General features: G+C 42.3%; 1 protein-coding gene across 13 annotated transcripts in view; it reads right to left on the reverse strand.

The window, feature by feature from the left end:
* Positions 1–14,893, reverse strand: part of PRKAG2 (protein kinase AMP-activated non-catalytic subunit gamma 2) — a 236,415-nt gene that overhangs the window by 65,866 nt on the left and 155,656 nt on the right. For 11 of the 13 annotated variants that reach the window (XM_074574045.1, XM_074574048.1, XM_074574050.1 and 8 more), the window contains one exon: positions 9,258–9,472. The exons of the other annotated variants lie outside the window; for them this stretch is intronic. In XM_074574045.1, the coding sequence (XP_074430146.1) occupies positions 9,258–9,472 (215 nt within the window). The remainder of the gene's footprint in view (positions 1–9,257; positions 9,473–14,893) is intronic. 13 annotated transcript variants of the gene reach the window in all.

Consider the following 14,893-nt stretch of genomic DNA (forward strand, 5'->3'; position numbering starts at 1 on the left):
AACCTCTGTACCTGTAAAATCTTGGATAATGGAAGAAACTACTTGGTGACCGGTTTGTATTATGTCCTTTTGTACCAAAGTGGTGCTCAGTGGCATCTTGCTCTCTCTTTCTGAAGACATATTCCAGGAAAGAAAGTTGTGCATTCTCCGTGGAAACTGTTCCTCACAGTGCTCCCTAAGAAATCGGTTTTGGCAGCAGCCTGTCCCTGTGTGGAACAGGTCTGTTGGGAGTCATTATCAGCACGCCCAAGGGAGAGGAATCTGTTGTCTTTTTTCATAAGCTTTCATCGATAGCTGTTTCCATTTATGTAACGAGCTGGATCCTGAGGTAGTACACACCACGAATGTTTCCAAGTAAATACAATCCCAACACCCAAAGCTTGAAAGGCCAAACACACCCCAGCAGGCAGACAGCAATCTTGCAGCTGCTGCTCTCCCTGCCCCTCAGGGATCAGCTATTTTCCATTGTCACCAGGAGCTCTCTTCTCTGATTCCCCAAGCTCTTTCCCTCACTTAATCTTTTCTGAACCTTTAATGCTTTCCCCAACTCTGTGTGCCCATCAGCTTCCCTCCTCATCTTCGGTACTTGTGCTAGTCATTTTTAAGTGTTTTAGTAGACAATAAAAACTGTACAAAGACCCTGACCCAGCAGAGTGACTTGGCATGCACATCGCTTTAAGTGCTCTGGTACTGTTGACTCCAACAGGATTACCAATATACTTAAAATTAAATTTAAGTGCTTTCCTGGATCAAGGCCATCACCGCACTGACATTAACCAAAACAAAACAGCACCTGAGATTCAGCAACATAAATACGTAGCAACCTCAACCAGACTCAGGGCTGTAACCTTCAGGTTACCTTTCTTCAGTGCCTTCTGTCGTTGCCAGCTGTGTCATGGCTACACTTAACATCTCTTCTGCAAGCATATACTGGAAGTGGCGCTTAGGAACAATCCTGTTTAAGCCAATGCTTTCTTACGGTTTTAGAATTTGCCTGGCCTGTTTTGCTAGATCAGGCTCTTGGACAATGAGGTCCTCAGGGCAAGAATCATGTTTATTTTTCTGCTTGAATCATATGTGCTCAAATACCACAAAATAGCAATTAGTAACTTTTTGTTCTGAGGTACAAGGAAGAAGACTTTCTATATGCCACAGATGCCCTGGCTTGTGCACTTGTAAGTGAAAAAGTATGATGTATAAAAATTTCAAAAGTTTAAGGCTTTAACCTTATCACTGGCAATTTACTGCAACACTAAACATGCAAAAAGACTAAATTAAAACCTCCGCCCTGGAATTCTGCTCCCTTCCCTTTTGCTGACCTTCTGCCTCCGTTACCTTTTCTCTTTTATTTGCTGTTGATTACTTCACCGGTTTACACTTCAGCCCCGTATGGTAGGAGCCTTGTCCTTTGTTAATCATAAAATAAGACACTGCGCACCTTGGGCACTGTACAAATCACCATTGTCTTCCTGCGAATGTCTTCCACATGGCCCCACCCTCAGTTCCAGCTGAGAACGCTGTTGTGAACAAGCTCAAAGAATAAATATTTTGCATTCATTTCACCAGCACAATGGAAACATTTTTCCAGGCTGCTGCCAAGATGGTATCTAGTCCTCTTCTGAGTCAGCAGCCCATGCAGCTGACTTTCAAATGGCCCAACTTGCTTGATTGTAATCTTAAAAGAAAAAAACACAGGCACAAGCTGTATTTTTAAAGAGCTGTATTGCTCTCCTCATGCACAAGCAGGTAGTGACACTATAAAATATGAAAGCTGGGGAAAATACACCGTACAGAAGTGAGGGTTGTTTGTGATGTCCCCCTTATTTCTCCCGACTTCAACACTTTCTTTCGTCCAGTCTGAGGAAGGGACGGGGGAACGTTGCGAGGAAGTGAGAAAGGAATAGCACTGCTTTATGTAGTCCGTGTGCTTTTGGTATCAACCAGCTTTTTACAGTCTTTAAAGATCTGTTGGCCATTAAAGACAGTCTATCGAAAAATACAATATAGACAAAACCGGGCTAAGAGAGATGAAGATGGTGAGGAATTCATAGAGTTCCACCCTGTAAACATGTTTTGCTTATTCTTAGGTGTATTCCCCCTCTAGTCCAATACATAAGCAGGCGTGGTGCGACAGAACAGGTTCAAAACTGTGCATCTCTCCTCCATTCTCATGGAAAGACTTTGGCCTATAATCCCCACTGCTTTGTGAATAAACAGCCTACACAGTAAATAATTTTTGCGTTCCAAAATTGCCCCAATAAGGCCGGTAAGAAACCCTCAGTGATCCTATATTAAGCTGCAGCATTACATTAAATCAGAGAGTATGTATCTGGCTTCCAATCGCTAACAGAGCTTGCTCTTACGAGAAGTTACAATCTAGCAAAATAACAGGATGTGTATTAAATTAACAAGTCTAAAATTCAGAAATAAGCTGTGCCGTGAGAAATCAGTTCAATGGGTAAAACCAGGCTGCCAATATTAAAGCACCCTCTTAGGTCATGTTACTTACTCCAAAGATATCTATTTATATGGACACGTGAGGCCGGATCCTTAGGTTTAGCCTTTTTATACCATGCCTAGTGCTGCACTTAGGCTGATAAAAGTAACTTAGCTTTAAGCCACTAACTCTGTCTTCAGGATGCTGGGGTCATGATTTTCGTACCTATGTGTATCTTAAAAAAGACTCATAGATGCTCTAGTTTTAATTGCCTTAGCTACTTATAGCCTTATAAGAGCTGTCAAAGCAGCTGGGAATTGATTGGACTCAGCATTCTGGCTATTCATACTTTCCACCTAGCCTTTCTCCTTTTGATCTAGGACCAGGAGGAACAGGAATTGTAGGACTTTATGCCATTAAAATAAATTCTCCACTGAGTGAATCCATAGATAGTTGATTAAATTATCTCTGTGGCTGCAGAAAAAGCCACAAGCTGACACAGACACACATTTCCTTAGGGCAGAAAAAATCATCTTTATGCAATACAATTTCTCTGCATCCTAAGATTGCTTGCCATGAATCTGAACACGGCAACCAGAATACAAATACATTAGGAAACCAGTGTTTCGGGAGGTCGTGACTGGACACTTCTAAACCAAATAAGTAGCTTTAAAAAAAGGCAAATTAACCAGTAGAAAATAGATAGCAGGGTGTTTGATGCATATTTTAAATACTAAAAGGGGAGGAAAACACCAAATATGATACAAAAGATATGACTAATAGGGAGAAGGTGAAGTGGGAAAACAATATTAATTAAATGGGAGTTGTAATTAAAAAGAAGTAGTGTGGTATAGCTGAAACTTTCTAATCTTTATACCGTTCAGTTCCAAGTGAGTTTACTGGTTCATTTCTTCTTTATGTCCCACTGAATCTCATTACAGACGTTCTAACCATATTAAATAATTCTCCTGTGAGCCCATATTCAAACTCAGCGGAGCTACCATGATGCTCTGCCAAAGGAGACTGAAATCAAATCTGGTGGGCTCAAAACATTTTGCCATTAATATTGTATGGAATTGTTACATAGTTCATCAAAAAGTTATTGTTTTACTAGGTTTGCAACTAGTCAGTTGCATGCTGACTGTTGGAGAGCATCAGGAGCAGCGTGGTGAGCAGGACTGGCGCAGTGACCGTCCCCCTGTTCTCAGCACTGGTGAGGCCCCACCTCGAGGGCTGCGTCCAGTTTTGGGCCCCTCACCACAAAAAAGACATTGAGGTGCTGCAGCATGTCCAGAGAAGGGCAGCGAAGCTGATTGAGGGGTCTGGAGAACAAGTCTGATGAGGAGCGGCTGAGGGAGCTGGGGGTGTTCAGCCTGGAGAACAGGAGGCTGAGGGAGACCTTCTCGGTCTCTACAACTGCCTGAAAGGAGGGGGTGGAGAGGTGCGGGTTGGTCTCTTCTCCCAAGTGACAGGTGATAGGGCCCGAGGAAATGGCCTCAAGTTGTACCAGGGGAGGTTTAGATTGGATATTAGGAGAAATTTTTACATTGAAAGGGTTGTCAAGCATTGGGACAGGCTGTCCAGGGAAGTGGCTGAGGCACCATCCCTGGAGGTATTTAAAAGCCGTGTAGACGTAGTGCTTAGAGATACAGTTTAGTGATGTTTTTTGTCAGAGTTAGGTTGATGGTTGGACTAGATGATCTGAAAGGTCCTTCCAACCTAGGCGATTCGATGATTCTATGATTTTCAAATTAAACACACTGTCACGTGGACAGCAACAGTTCCAGTAGGGGAAACGTTTAACAATGATGGGTTGTTACAGCCCATAGGATCTGTTAGAGAACAGAATCATTGCCCAAAAGGAGTGCTGGAATTAAGGCACTTCAGACTAGCCCGGACACAACAACACTGCAAGAGCTTTCTTCACTGGTAAATGACAGCCTTTCTGGCTCTAATTTCTTGATCAGCTTACTGTGGTGTAAGTCAAAGCTGAATCACAGTAATGTCTTGGCACTCTAATATATTGCCTTAAACCACATGAATGCTGAAACAGGGAGTTCTTGTACATTTGCAGGCTGGATTCCTTTTTTTTTCCCAGCCTGTACTATTTTTTTTTTTTTTCTGAGACAACATCAGAATCCAAGAACACTTTTCTGTTTGCTTCATCAGATGTAAATCTCTTTCATCAGCCAGCTAGATTATGGAGCTCTGGTAGGTGGCATGGTTTTTTGGAGAGAGCCAAACCGAAGGACCTGCTGCACATGTCCTGGTTCCCAGGCTCCTTGCCAGCGGCAGGCTGTGATGCAATAGCCTTTCACGCCGAACAAGTTAACAGCCCTGGTTTGGAGCTTATTACATGTTGGCTAAGAAAGAGCATGAATAGCCTTGCGGGAAGTGCGACTGTTTAACGAGCAGGTAGCTGCAGAAACAAACTTGTGTTCCCCTCTGTATCTAGGATTGGAAGAGAGAATCCCAGCTGCACGTTGCATCTCTCCTCTTCCACGTGCTGGAGTGGCCAGGACTGCGTAAAATGGATGCAGACCGGACTCTTTGAGTCCTTCTTGTGTGCTGTATCTGCAGTTTTAACAGGCCTTGCGCACAGAAGCTTAGAGTAAGCCTCAGACTACCTTCTGGCTGAGATGCCCTCTTTTTAAGAACATTCTGGGAATTATTTGGAGAATGGTGGTTAACTACACCATCATATGGAAAAGTCCATTTATCATGTTCTGCCTTTATCACTTCTTCTGAGCAGAGGAAGCCTTAACCCTGTTTTTCACCAAAAGAGAACTCAAAGGCAACTCCTCAGTTTGGAGCTAGCCTCTTCTTTCTCTGGCCCGGACTCCTCTCATGCCGGGAAAGGGGAAAGCCACAAAGGCCAGGAAACGATGTACCACAAAAATGCTTGTGTTTGCAGGAGACAGGGAATACTGCTGTTTTCACAGTGTCTTATGCATCACTGGAAGAAGAAAGGATGAAACGGAAAGGATACAACCACATTAAGCTCAACATACTACATTCCACTTTAAAATACGGGCAAAGCGGAAACAGAGCGAACATGTTCGTTATTGAATTTGCAACCTCTCTACATTCCTTTCATGATTAGTAATGTCACATTAGAGAAGAGTTATCATTTACCACTTACTGCCTGAAGGTTACACAGTCCAAACAACACAAGGCCAAAGTACAGAGTCATGAACTGTACTGTGAAAAATCAGATTGCTCCTTCCCCATTTAATGCAGCGCACAGTAATCTTTTGGTACAGCTTTGATCTCTTATCAGCTGAATTGCTCGTTATAACCTTCTAACACAACCAGTAGGAACAGCTACGCACCCAGGGGAAAGTCTGCAAGAGCTGCTGCCATGGTGTGTCACAGCCCCATCGCATCCAGCTTTGGGCACCTAACAGAGGTGCCCGGGTTAGAAATGCAACTCCCGGAGTCACTTCCTTTCTAATCAGTGCAAGAGGCTGCGCAGCCCACCGAAGATCGGATTCATCCCCTGCAAATGCCTCTCCGTGGGATACAGAGACAACTAGAGCGACTGCACTCCCGACGTAAGCAGCTCAGATAGGTTTCTAAAGTTAGGTGGGATAAATCCAGACCTTAGTGATTATCACAGACACCCATTTAGCAGGGGGTTAACTGCTTAGGTTTGTATACTGTGTTGAGATGATACTCGCTGCAGCAGGATCTTCCTCTGTCAGGAACTGTCTCCCACTTTTTATTCCCCTCGCCAGAATCTATGGCTGAAAAATCACATTAAAATATACACTCTTCCAAGTGCTACTAAAACATGAAAGGTTTTGATTACATCTGCTGGCAGATAAATATTTTTATTTTTTCCTCCATGCCTTCACTCTCACTGAACAGATTTAACCAATCTGTGTCATAGTCTCAAACAGATAAAAGCCAAGTACACAATCAGCTTCAAAGGCAGTTAATTATAAAAACGGACTAAGATTAGTTCCAAGTCCTGACACTGCGCCTTCCTATAGTTATCTACTGTTCTGTGTTTTTTTTTAATAATACTTCCTTCTCTGGGTCCAAGGGTCCCTCTTGGCTACTGCAATATATATATATAGCGATCACGAATCATTTGTAATAGTTCTGGGATCTCACACATTATCATCACTAGTTAAACAATGTAATAAGTAAATGAGATGTAAGCTGACAGAGCCCTGTAGATAAGAGTCAACTTCTCGTTTCAGATGTCAACATAGAAGCTTCCCTGTCATTAAATGGATCATCTAACAGCACGGCCACTATGAAACCATTTATCATATAATTTATAGTGTGTTTTTAAGATAATTGGAATTGTTATGCCAAGAAATGGTGATGTCAATAAACAAGAAAATGAGTTTGCCTTTTACAGATTTGTCTATGGCATGTGCATTGTGAAAACATGCATTTATTAACACACAGCTCGGAATAAATGAAATGTTTGAAATACAGTACTCAAATCAAGAATGTTGGTCTCATGCTGCCGTATTTGTAAAGGAATAACTTAGAGGGATCGAAAGACACAATGGTCCTGAGTGAACACCCATCAGCTTCAGATTCACACCCTTCTGCAGAAACTTACCCTTTCTCTCCTCTAACAGTTTCTCCTGCTAGAAGAGCCTGGCAAACCTCTCTCTCTGGTTTCTGTTGAAAATTAAATATCCAGGGCTTTGTTCCTCACAGATTGGTAGCTGCTGCCATTTGTTCCCAAGTCAACCAAAAAACTAATGATTCACTGGCAGCCCTGCATGCTCACTGCACTCAGATATAAATGAGTACAGAGGGTACAAACCAAAGATAATCAGGAGCTCTACATATGCATTTATATATATATATGTATTTCTCTATCTTCTGAACAGGAGATAATTGAGTCCAGCATACTGAGTTTCCATCCGGACCCTCTCTTGTACGTATCTACAGCCACAACAGTTGATAAATACGCACAGAGAATTTTGGCTTTTTATTCTGGCATCTTCTACTCAACTTCATATTATCCAAATCAACATATAATTAAAACCAAAACAAACCTTTCAGTCTTTCTGTCAGTGGAACGTGCTAAGATTATGTTGTCTCCCCGTTTCTAATCTAACAGGTACAAAATACTCCTCTGTAGCTGCATAACACAAATAAGCACATTCATATGCAAATAATATGACTGATGGACTGAAACCTACCAAAAGTATTTTTCTGTCCTACAAGCCTTTGAGTTTCATAATTTATGTATCCCAAGATTACTATTTACATGGCAAGGCAGCCTGGAGAAAAGTTACTGCTGGAGTTCCCTAACTATAAATGTAGGATTTATGCTATTTAATACTTTAGTTATTCACTTTTGCATAGCAGCAGAACAGAAAGTTTGTGTTTTGTAGGGAGAGTTTGGCTTGCTTAATCTGGAGAAACAAAGGCTGGCTACAGGTACAACAGGATGTAACACACAATGAATGAAAATGGCTGTTAATTATACGAGCAAATGGTCGTAACACGTCCATGAAAAAAATCAGGTCGAAAATCAGAGACTTCCTAACCATTACAGAAGGGGTCCCCAAAACAGGGCACGTGTTTTACTGGATGTTGCATGGACAACGACTTGGAAGTAGTACGTGAATACTGATGCAGTACCTAAACACTTTCAGCGTAACAAGGGCTGCTGCTGCTGTGGAGGGACCTAACACAGACGGGTTTGGGATCGCTGCCTCAGTGTACGCAGATCCTGGAACAGCTTTCCATGGGCGAGTGGGAGGAGACTTCCTGCTTTTAAATAAACCACTGGGAACTGGAATGGAACAGAACTTCTAGTTGTTCAACAGGGAAGCAGACCTCATGAACCTTTATGTCCTTTACACTTCTATATTTCTAGATACAGAAAACGTCAAAGATTTTATATTCTGAGGGGGGGAAAAAAAAAAAAAGAAGAAGAAAAGCCGTGAAAGACAAATGAGACAGAGGCAGGGCAGTTAACTCTGGTGACAGATCACAGTCTGCTAGTTCTGTGACACAGGGGAACTGTGAAGGGAAAGATAGTTACTGCGAAGGAATTAGCATGAAAAAGAAAGACGGAGCAAAAAGGCAGAGGAGCACAAAAAGAGAGAGCAGCGATGCCGCGGATGCCGCGGAGGCTGGCCAAGGGAGAGGGGAGGAGGCACAATGGCATGCAGTGCGGATGATGTGGTGGCGAATATCAGAGGCTGGAATTCCTGCATTCCCAGCAACCGCTGAGTTCATGCATTCCCAGGAGCTGAAAAAAACACTCTCCTGAGGATACCTCTGCTATGTGGGGGGCTGGATAAATACCCTGGTCGTGCTGCCCTTCTTACTCTGCTCTCTGAGCTGGGGCAGGAGGCATGGCGGCAACTAGTGCCATCAGTCACCAGCTGTCCCAGTCATCTCAGACTCCAGGGGCAGCAGGAACTCAAAACCCCTGCAGCTCATACTGCGAATTTCTTTTTGATATGCTCTCCTTGGCTGCTGGCTCTCTCATCAGCTCTTCCTAAGGGAGATCAAAGACAAATCCTAAATAAAATTTTATCCTTCTCTAAAGGGCACCTCCTCAGCAATGTATGCTGGCATCTGTAGCCACTGAAAAACTCGCTTGAGAATAGTGCAAAAATTGGTTGCTCTTTGGGTAAATGAGAAGGGGAGCTACCACCTTTGGATTCCTAGTGCCTCGTCAGCTGAACACTGGGAGAAGCTGAGACAAGTCTGAAGTAAAAGGCAAATGAAATTGTTGTCGTTCTGTTCCACGGTATGGACACGCATGCTCCAGCCCATCGGTTGCAATACAAGAAACCATTACGCACCACCCTGTCCACGCTTTACTTACTGGTTTTGAGGTAGCACAGGGAGCTGGTGTCATAATAGGAGGCTTGGCTGCGCTTTGAGATGGAGGCAAAGAAAATCTCTGCCCTGTGTCCGGAGGTGAAGAACAGTGAATCCGTGTTTCTAGTCTCTCAGGCTCATGCTTATAGGATTCAAGAGGAAACGTGGGCTGCTTGGTCACTTGTGTTGGGGTGGATGGAGAAGAGGAGAGGCCAGAGGCTGTAAACAAGAATAATTACCAAGGATCAGTTCAGAAGAAAAGCAGAACAGAAATCTCAGCTTTACAGTGAACCTGTATTTTTCTTCACATTTCCCCAGGCTAAAAGTAGGTATCTCACCTCCTCGTTTATGAAGGGGAATTGCTCCACCTTGCCGTTAGATCTCTTTTAATCAGTCAACTGGTTGAAGCGTCTGATCCATTTACAGGGAGGCATAGTGGCGAGACGAGAGCACTAGAGGTTTGTGCTGTGTTAACCTCCTGTCTGATTGCTTATTTCTAAAATGATCCCCAGCAGTGGTATTAATTTATTGTTTTAATTTTAATACTCCTGTGAGTCTCAGGATCACCTCTATCTCATGGCAAATGGCTCAAGAGCTTGAATGGCTGCTTTTTCTTCTTTTTCATTGTTTTAACAGTATCTTGGCCAGCAGATAGAATAAAATTAGGCGCAGAGGCAAAAAGAAACAGGGCATATTTCCCACGAGCCTCAGTCTGCTTTCTATAAGGCTCTTGGCAATGCCTTTATACAAACTCGAATTGTTTTCAGCAGCCTTTGAGGAGAAAGTTTATTCCTATCTTGTGCTGAAAATCTATATCAGCAGCAGATCTTTTCTCTTGTGAGCATCCTGTTTTTATTTGACACATGTATCTACCCCAGCTGTATTTTAGGTTACGTTCTTAGGGCAGTTCTGAATTGTGATCAAACAGATCATTGAGGCTATTATTTATTACCCATTTAAGAACCAGCAGACATTCACATCCAATTAGAAAATTCAAGTTACAACATCTGTGTTTCTTGTTACATCTATATGTACGTCAGCAAACAAAGGATGATTCTTTTATGCCAACATAAATCAGGACAGACTTAAATGCAGAAAAACTGTGAGGCTGAACAGAGCTACATATTTTTAAGTGGGCTGCTGGCACCTCTATGATGTCTGAATTTGGTTCGTTTCTTCAATTTCCAGAGATTTGTGTAGATAATCAGTTTGTCCAGAGGGGACTGAAGTCCACCAAAAGGGTGCAGATAAGATAGCATTTAATAAGACTAAAATCCCAAGCAATTCAAACAGTGTTTGAGACCATGATAAGGCATCTTCATGATAAATCTAGCTCATCTTCTTGGTGTGAGCTTTCATGGCTCCACCAGAGATTTTTGCACCAGAGATTTTTTTCCCATTCAACAGCTTTGCACTGGTGGACACGCAGCCTCCACTGCTCCTTCCTTTCAATCCTGCGTAAAGTGCATTAGTACAACTCACTTTTCATTACCTCTCAGTGCCCCGTTTTACCTCACAGACGCCATTTCTAAGTAAGACTTTGTATTGATGGAAAGTAAGTATAAAACTCGGTAATAATGAAGATGCTGGACTCAGAAGACTAGAAATCCAACAAGTTGGGGAGAGATCTATTACTTGAAGAAACTGTTACTCCTACATACCTGGGGAAGAGTTACCATATCTTATGATAGAGGAATTAATGAGGAATTTAGGTAACTGTTCTTTAGCTGTCATTGTTCATCGAAAACAACCTTTCTTGATGGCTTTTACATATGAAGAGACTTAATTTTAAGAATATAGAATCACTCATCAAAAAACCTGCAAAATAATTAGCTCTAATGTGTCTTATTTGTAGTGGGTTTAGTGGTGCAGTGTAATGTATTTCTTTCTTTCTAAGAAAATCCTAACTCTCAAAAAATTTAGCTTTGCTGGAATCAAAAAGGACCCCTGACTCAGTCCCTCTCTTCAGTCCTTTTCCAGAATTGCAGCTGTCCTCCAAGGATCCATTCCATTCCATTCCATTCCATTCCATTCCATTCCATTCCATTCCATTTCATTTCATAAAGAGACCTGCGGCTCTGCCAATTAAGCAGCAATAACCACAGACCCAGTGGAGACCGGGTGTTGTAGGCAGATGTAAATGTTGGCTAATGTGACATGCCACAGGGTGAAGCAAGAAGAATAACCCTGGCGTTTTGAATGTCCTCAACTTCTGCTGATTCCAGTGGGACCAGAGAGTGTTCCACATCCTGAAGGATTAAAAGGACACCTGACTTGCCTGTTCAGTTTTTGCTTACAGACAAATTTAAGTAAACAGTTCTGGGGAAAATGCTCTTATCTTCTGTGTTTTTATGGACGTACAAATGTTTCCTGAGCACTCCGATTGGGGTTTGAGGTGGATGGCAGCTGTAATTGATGCAAATGTAAAACCACTAAAAGGGAGAAGAACACCATTAGGTCTTCAAGTCTTGCTGCTGGGATGTGTTCATTGTGCGCTAATATATTCAGCAAGTCTACAAAAACCATTTCCAGTATCAACAAGCTCTGCCAAAAGAGCTATTACCAGACATAAGGAAACCACATATTCACCGTCCTAACAAGGCCGGCCTGCCAAGTGTAGAGGACATCTGTAGGACACAGAAAGATGTGGATCAAAGGAGACCAAGGAAGCAACATCTCTTACATCCTATGAAAACTATTGCCACCTCATTACAGATGTGTAACAGCACAGCCAGGACAGACAGCGCCGTTTCCATTTTATAAGAACATTGACTGGTGGCGAGTCTCCTTTTGGATGCCAGCTTTGGATGCTTGGCCTGAGTTTTTATGGCTGACGAGAATCTGTGACTCCAGCCACTTTACGGGGAGCACTCTGAGCCTTAGAACTGTGTGTTTCAACGAGGCACTTAAAACATAAAGTGACTCAGTTTTTTTCTGTGACTCAGTTTCCACACAGAGGTGGAGGGAAAATTATAATTATTTTGCAGGGAATTTGATTAAATTATGCAATTAAGTTTTTCAGTCTTTGGTAATTAAAAGCTTACCTCATAGCATTATTATGATATCTGTGTTATCTACATTTGTACAATACTGAGACTGAAGGTGTAACCCCGTAGGAAATGTTAAATATTTTTATGATTATTAAAACAAAAGACTTTTGGCTGCTGTGATACAGCTCAACATCCTAAACCTGACAAAGGATTTTATAAAAAACTGCCACATAAAAGAATAAAAATCTGTAATACAGCCCCAAACCAAAATCAGTTCAGGGGTAACAGAATTTTGTATTAACTTTAATCCTGTTGGACTGCCATCTGAACAGGCAGCACTGGTGTAAATAAATAGTTACATACATGCGCAGTAGTTTCCCTGGTCTACTACAAAAGAAGTCCATCGAAGAGGCAAGATACAGCTATATCCCAAGGCTGAAAACAGTTCATTTTGGAGAAAGTACACAGAAAACAATTAAGCAGTGAAAACTAGCCAACAATGCTAAAGTCTTCTATACTGAAGCTGCAAAAATTCAGTATGTACGTGGGATTTTGGAGAAGAAACAATCTTTGAGATTGGCTGCAAACTCTACTGGTTCTGGTAACAAGGTAAACTGATATGGCAAGTAATTATCTCTTATGCTACCGTTTCTTTCATCAGACAGTGAAATGCATAATGAAATGCGATATTTTCATGTTAAGAAACTAAATAGCTCTTCCTTTTTCCATAATATAAAACAAGAATTTTAGACCAAAAAAAAATAAAAAAGAGAGAAAAAATCCAGCAGATCAGTCACTGTGTCATTGGCTAACTCAAGGTTTTGTCCTCTGTTTTCTGTTGATCATCCCTGTCCAGTTTTAAAACCCTCCAAGAGTTGTGCTCTGTTCTGATTCATCCTGACATTTCCTTTCTGGGGGCAAAACAAGAGCAAACAAAGACGATAACTTTGTGGTCCCCGTACTGACGAATCATAAGTCCTTACATTTGCATAATTGAATATGCATATGAATAAAAATACTCCTAAGAATATATGAATATGTGGTGAAAAATTGCTTTAATGTAAAGCAGCAACTTTTGTATTATAGCGTTTCTTTACTCAAAACCTGTGTGTGAGATCCTAACAGAACTAAATAGCACCAGGCTTCATTTCGAGCAAAACAGGATTATCTCACTGGCCAATCCTGCCCAAACCATGACATTCCAGTGCCCTTCTCCCGTGCCAGTGCTGTCTCCGATGGCACGCAGCGATGGCCCAGCATTCAGTTCTGGGCCTGTATTCGAGCCGCTTCAGCTGGGATCCAGCTGCCCATCGCAGGCTGGATGCAAGAGCCCCGAGAAAGTACTGCTGCACAAGCAGAGCCCACAGCTTTGACCCACGCTAGCACGCAACTCTAGCTGGTATTTACTTGGTCACAAACATACAAAAATAACGTTGCTACCTTTGCTTGTTTCTCTAGGTGTTTGCAACTATTTCTTTTAAACAAAGCCCTTATTTTGCACGGCGTTAAGTTCTCCACCCACTGACTTGGCCATTCTGATCCAAACCAGCCCTCTACTGATACATAACAGGAAAAGATAAAGCGCCACGTTGTCATTCGCGTACTCCCAAGGGAAGAAGGATTGCTGCCCTCCTAAATGTCCTACGTTCCCCGGGTGACACCCACAATTAGTTCTGTCACCTACATTTCACACCTGACCTGGCAGGATGCATCTGTTGGTGTCTGGGAGGAAGGATGCTCACAGCCCCGCGGTTCCTGCCAAAGCCTCCCTTTTATTCATCAGCTCCGCTACATGTAGTTCTGCCCGGAGCTCAAATTAACCCCTTTTCAGAAAGGAAAACAGCCCCTGCCCCCATCAACCTTTGGAGCCACCTGCCCACAGATGGTGCTGCTGGGGATTTTGGGAATGCTCCAGTACAAAAGGTTGTCCTCGGGTGGCTTGGAATAGAGTCGCGCCCTCCTCGCAAGGGCCCAGACGCTATAGCCAGCAGCCTGCTCTCAAACTACTTTTGTATTTGTGCGCTTAAGATGAAGTTGCTAAAACCGATGAGAGTTACTGGCCATGAAAAATAAATCACTTCTGCAGTTTACCTCCTCCGAGGAATCACACTTCAGTATTCTCTTGTCCTGTACCTGATCAAGCAGATAATGTCGTTGCTAACATATAAACCTATTGCCAAAATAGCTTTCCAAGTTTATATATAGGGATATGGTCATATACCATTTAGACTGAAACTTCCCAGGAAAAAGAAACCAAAAGGAATTTCCATTTGCAGTGGCTCCATGTGACACTTTTTGTCTGATTCCTTCCCAGGACAATACTGTCCTTTCAGTTCCATTCTTCAGCTGGCCGTGAAACAGAGAAGGCAGCCGGCTGTGGCTGCTGAATTTTAAGTAGTTAGCAGCACAAGCGAAGCTGAGTCGAGCCAGCTCTTCATTAAGCTGATTCACTCTTCAGACACAATACTATGTTAATTTTGACACATAACAAAATTGATGCAAATTATGTGAAATTAAGTTTAATGCCACTTAATGACAGTAAAACTATGAATCCATAAGCAGGTAAATGGCTACTGGCTGTTTCTATTCAAATAGTACTGGTGATATTGACACTAAATGTTGTAAAATACCTGCTAGTCAAAAAAATGAA

Source organism: Larus michahellis, chromosome 2 (genome assembly GCF_964199755.1).
Source record: "Larus michahellis chromosome 2, bLarMic1.1, whole genome shotgun sequence".
NCBI classification, from domain to species: domain Eukaryota; kingdom Metazoa; phylum Chordata; class Aves; order Charadriiformes; family Laridae; genus Larus; species Larus michahellis.